Here is a 5697-nt window from a genome sequence, read left to right as displayed (position 1 = left end):
TTTATAGATCGTGTCTGCTCTTTTATTATACCACTTTCCCAGTATTTCTCTATCTTGACTATTTATATTGCAAGATTCGGGGCAGGAACTGCTAAGAATTCAATGTTGTATAGTCCCTAACCAATAGGTACCTCTCGTGTTTTGCGCTAGTTCAAGACCTCAGTGGAAGTGGTTTACATCTGTTCAAAGGGGCGGGGGGTTGTCATACAATACAGCACGTCCCCTAAGAGCTATTTCCCTCGCATTCTGATCTAAATCCTAGAAAAATCCGTCCCCGCCCGGCGCTGTCTCTCTTGTCACCTGGGCAGGTAAAGAGCAGCTGGAAGGGGCGGAGCTGGGGCTCTTCCATTCCCCGCTCGCAGCGGCCAGCCCCTGTCCCCGTCCCAGCCCAGAGCCCGCCCCCGCCCCCCATTGGCCGCGGCTCCGGGTAAATAGGGCCGCGCTCTGACAGCTGCCACAGTGAGCCGGGTGCCCCCCACCAGAGATCCTGCTTCAGCGTCAGCCCCGCGCCCAGACCACGGGACCCGGGAGCTTTCCCTGCTGCTGCCCCCGCGGAGCCAGGCGAGAGGCCGGGGGCTGCTCGGCGCAGACGGCCCCTTTTTGCCTTCCAGCTGGTGGCCGGGGAGGGGTCGGAGGCGGGTCAGGCTCAGCCCCGCTCCTCCCGGTGCCTCCGACTGCCCGGAGATGAGCAGCCCCGATGCGGGCTACGCCAGCAGCGACGACCACACGCAGGCCAGGTGCTCGCTCCCCATCATGATGCCGGCCCTGGGCCCCTGCCAGTGGGCAGAGTCCCTGAGCCCCCTCGCAGACGCCAAGGTGAAGGGTGAGGCGGCCCCGGCGGGGGCCGCGAGTAGCCGGGCCAAAAGCGAGTCCCGCATCCGCCGGCCCATGAACGCCTTCATGGTGTGGGCCAAGGACGAGCGCAAGCGGCTGGCGCAGCAGAACCCGGACCTGCACAACGCGGAGCTCAGCAAGATGCTGGGTGAGTGGCCGCTAATGACCCGTGGCCGGGCTCTGAGCCGGGCCAGGGGCTTCTCCTGCCACGTGCCTCGGCCCAGCAGCGGGAAGCACAGGGGGGAGGGGGCAGAGCGGGTGCGGGAGCGCCCCCCCTTCCAGTAGAGCCCCGGCAGCGCAAAGGCAAGTCACCGAGCGCTGCTGCTGGTACCTGTGCCGAGGGCGCGGCGGCTGCGCGGCTCCGGCTGGAGCAGGAGGCTCAGAGGACGCGGGACTAGTTACCAAAGCCCCCTGCCCAGGGACTGGGTTAGCGATGGGACCTGGAGAATCTTCCCCGTTATTGGGATGGGGGCGGCGCTGGGGGGCGCGTGGCAATTGGAGGGATGCGGGCGGTCAGGCACTGGATGGAGGGTACCGAGATAATGGGGGGGGGGGGGGAGGACGGGAGCGGCCGGCCGCTGGGCATGGGCGCCCTGGGGCAATGCGGGAACCGGGCGCTGGGCGGGGGGTGTATGGAACAATGAGGGCGGGAGGATGGGCCAGGGAGGATGGGGCTGGGCGGGGGGCGCACGGAGCAATCGGTGAGACTGGTCGTTGGGTGGCCTCATGGGAAAAGGGAGGACGAGAGCTGCCGGTCGCTGGGCATGGGTTGCCTGGGGCAATGCGGGGACAGGGTGCTGGGCGGGTGGGGGCAATTCCAGGGTGGACGGGGGGCGCTGGGCTTTGCGGGGACCGGGCAAAGCCCCCTGCCCAGGGACTGGGTTAGCGAGGAGACCTGGAGAATCTTCCCTGATATTGGGATGAGGGCGGCGCTGGGGGGGCGCGTGGCAATTGGAGGGATGGGGGCGGTCAGGCGCTGGATGGAGGGTACCGAGATAACGGGCGGAGGACGGGGGCTGCCGCGCGCAGGGAGGCCCCCGGGTTACGCGTGTCTCGCCCCGCAGGGAAGGCCTGGAAGGCGCTGTCGCTGGCGGAGAAGCGGCCGTTCGTGGAGGAGGCGGAGCGGCTGCGGGTGCAGCACATGCAGGACCATCCCAACTACAAGTACCGGCCGCGGCGGCGGAAGCAGGTGAAGCGCCTGAAGCGCGTGGAAAGCGGCTTCCTGGCGCACGGGCTGGCGGAGGCGCCGGGCGCCGGGCTGGCCAGCGAGGGCAGCGGCAGCAGGATGTGCGTGGAGAGCCTGGCCCTGCCCTACCCGGAGCAGGGCTACCCCGGCGTGCAGAGCGCGCTGCCCCCGGCGCTGGGCCACTACCGGGACTGCCAGCCCCTGGCGGCCGCCTTCGACGGCTACGCCCTGCCCACGCCGGACCCCTCCCCGCTGGAGGCGGCGGAGACCGAGGCGGCCTTTTTCACGCCGCCCCTGCAGGACGAGTGTCAGCAGCTGGCGCCCTTCGCCTACCCCGCCGCGCCCGCGCCCGACTACCCGGCGCACCCGGCCGAGAGCCCGGCCAGCGCTGCGCTCCGCCGGCACCTGCCCCGCGCCGAGCCTCTGGGGCAGCTCAGCTCGCTGCAGAGCCTGCTGGGCTGCCAGGGCCCCCTGCACGCCTACTACGGGCAGCTGTGCCCGCCCGCCGGCCCGGCCCGCGCCGCCCAGCTCCAGCCGCAGCCCTGCCAGCCCTCCCCGCCGCCCGAGGCGCAGCAGTGCCGGGAGCCCCTGGAGCACCTGTCGCAGGACGAGCTGCTGGGCGACGTGGATCGCACCGAGTTCGAGCAGTACCTGCACTTCGCCTGCAAGCCCGAGCTGGGGCTCCACTTCCAGGGCCACGAAGCCGGCCTGCCTGCGCCGGACGCCCACGGGCCCATCTCCTCCGTGGTGTCAGATGCAAGTACTGCTGTGTATTACTGCACTTACCCAGACGCCTGAGAGAGCGCGCCCGGCAGGCCCCAGCGCGCTGGCTCTGGGATGGAGCTGGCACCGGGGCGGGCTCCTTGGACACGGGGAGCCTTGTACAGACGCTGTGCGCTTTGCTCCTATTTATGCTATTTATTGGAATCTTGAGAACTGGCAGGGAACAGAGACCCGCTCAAGGTTTGAAAGACTGCCCCTCCTCCGATCCCCCAATCACAGTGATGCAATTCTCTAGTGTCACCCTGTGCTGAATATTAAAAATTGTTGACATTTCAGATAGCTGCACAGTTGGACTTTAACTTAATCAGCTCCTGGAAGAGTTCACCACGTCTTTTAATGTTATAACTGTTCAATTTTATACACATGGAATTTGGGTTTTGTACAGACTAATTTTGCACTTTTACAAATAAAGGGAAAATACTAAAACTTTTAATTTTTATATCCCCTTACACCTACCATTACTATTTTAATGTAAATTATGGTTACTGAATTGTTCCTTTTAGGAACTAACTACTTATTAGATAAATATTTTCTTTTGATTCGATTATCTCCATCATACTTGCATATTGGACGTAATGTCAAACGACTCTGTGTCTTAACTCAAGTAAATGGCATAAGGGAATGTTAAATATATCTCCCCACAAAATGTTTTCTCTTTAAAAATGCAGTATCTGAATTTTCAGTAATTTGGTTTAGAACCGCAGGGCTGACTGGACTGTCCATTTGTATGTTTGTATTGAAATTCAAGCTATTTTTGACACGAAAATAGTGAAGTGCATGGCCAAGCATCTGGCGAATCCTAAGCGTTTGAATTCACTTTCGATATGATCGTTCATTAAAGTGCCGACCAACAAATGCAAACTACACCAGAAGGTTTAGACATAATGTAGTCTGCAACCGAATAACTGTGTTCAGTGTGTGTGGAAGAGGATTCGTTTGTGGGGAAAGATTGAGGGGAGTTAATGTATCCTTTAGGAGAAATCCCAAACTAGTTTAGTTACAATTTGTAACATGTATGTGGAACTCGGGGGCATCTAGAATTAAATTTTCTATAGCTGATTCCCAAATATGCAGGAAGTTGTTAGTTTGCAACCCAACATTCCATGATTAAGAAGTTAAAACAGGCGTTTAGACATTACTGTTCTTATCGATAAACTTTTCTCCTCCTGACCTTGCATATACCTCAATGCCACTTCAGCTAGAAATATTTTTAATGCAGTGATTCCAATGTTACTGTTAAAATACGTATGTATAAATGTGGAATTACAATGTTTAGTTTTCAACTAAGGGGAAATAGGGGGCGGGTCAAATGGTGACATTGGATTTAGAAACTCATACATGGTTTTAGGGCAGGCCTCTGCTTTAATTACTATTCATTCCCCTTGAAATCAAATGAACTGTAGTATTATCCTGTCGAAACATTGATGGCAGACTTTGAGCCCTTGGAAATGGTGAGAGGGAAGGTCTAGCTATCCTAGGTTTAACCCGATTTATCTAGGCTGTGAAATTACAATAGCGTTCTTTCCAAAATTCAATTTAATAATACTTCGGCTCTCATTGAGTAAAGAAAGCAAGATACTCAAGAACTGATCCATACATTTTCATCGGATCCTAATTCACTTATGTGGTGGTAGGTCTGAAATTCAACTTACTTAGCAATTTTTTAAGTGGAATACAATCGTCACTTTCCTTGTACAATGTTCCCTCCCAAGTTCCTAAATACTGGGGCTGGCTCACCTGTGGCTCTTTTTACTGTACAGTTACGGTGTGACTATGATGGGTGCGGCATACTGAAGACCATTCTGTGTCTCCTCACTCAGGTTAGCTGACAGGAGATCCCTTGTGTTTAGAATTCTGATCTGTTTTAATATATCATACCGGGCATAGAGTTTGCATAATATTGGGGGGGGGGGCACCCTTTCAAACAAATTATTTCAGAACAGATTTTCAAATGTTACCGTGTGCCATTACTTGTCTCCATTTTTACACCTGAAAATTAATCACAATTTAGATCATTTACTCTTCTAAGTATTTTTTTGCCTGTGCAGCTGGATTTAAATGTTCTAATTGCCTATGTTTCTGCAAAATTTCTTAAGACCCTATCAGCATATTGGAGGGACACGGAAAATACCACTCTTAAAAGATGCATTAATTCACCTTTGTTTTTCCTAACAATCCAGTGGCAAGCTGTTTTATTCTAAAAATTAGATCTTTATCTCCCGATGATGGCGGTGTGAATAGGATCCTGACTTGATCAAAAAGGCATTTTTTTTAAAAAAAACATGTCAAATAATTCCTATGCTGCCTTTTGGAAAAGGCGGGTTCAGACCTTTTCCCATTCCATCTTATGTGCAAAATCATAGATGTTTTATCCTTAGAAAGGACGCAAAAGAATGCTAGAGATCTTTGCTGATATTAAGGTGTGTGAGAGGCCCGTGCTATTTACTCCTATTTATGATGTGGCTATATTGTATGAACTGTGTTGACCATGCAATTTTAGCCAAATATCAATTGTTAGGTAAAAAAAATTAGCAGGAAGTCCATTTTGGACAGACTACCAATACAAGACTTGAACATGTTATTCGCAAGTAGCTAGGGAAGGTTAAAACACCAGTTGGGCTTAGGAGACTTCGATGGCAGTTGCAACCTGCCCAATCCAAGCAGATCTGGGAGAACCAAGGAGCAGAATTCGGTGTAAGTTATGATGCCTTGATTCCCCCATGCTGAGATCCCTTAAAGCTTCAGCATAAAGATGAATCTGTAATAGAGCCTTTTACCCTACTCATTTTAACTCATGGGGCAATCTCAATGAGAGAATCAGATATTCATGACTGATTTTTTTAAATCACTTTTAAGAAAAATGTTCCTAACTGGTGATACCTACTGGAAAAGTA

At 53.7% G+C, this 5697-nt stretch overlaps 1 protein-coding gene across 1 annotated transcript; it reads left to right on the top strand.

Annotated features, from left to right (window-relative positions):
- The first annotated feature begins 211 nt into the window (after positions 1-211).
- On the top strand, positions 212-5070 carry LOC102463769 (SRY-box transcription factor 17). Its single transcript, XM_075920702.1, has 2 exons — positions 212-982; positions 1899-5070. The coding sequence occupies exons 1-2, from the start codon at positions 685-687 to the stop codon at positions 2816-2818; spliced, it is 1218 nt and encodes a 405-aa protein (XP_075776817.1). The 5' UTR covers positions 212-684; the 3' UTR covers positions 2819-5070.
- Positions 5071-5697: the final 627 nt, after the last annotated feature.

The sequence above is a fragment of the Pelodiscus sinensis genome, chromosome 2 (genome assembly GCF_049634645.1).
Source record: "Pelodiscus sinensis isolate JC-2024 chromosome 2, ASM4963464v1, whole genome shotgun sequence".
Taxonomy (NCBI): Eukaryota; Metazoa; Chordata; order Testudines; family Trionychidae; genus Pelodiscus; species Pelodiscus sinensis.
The sequence above is the reverse complement of the archived record's forward strand: the minus strand, read 5'-3'. Positions and strand labels throughout refer to the sequence as shown.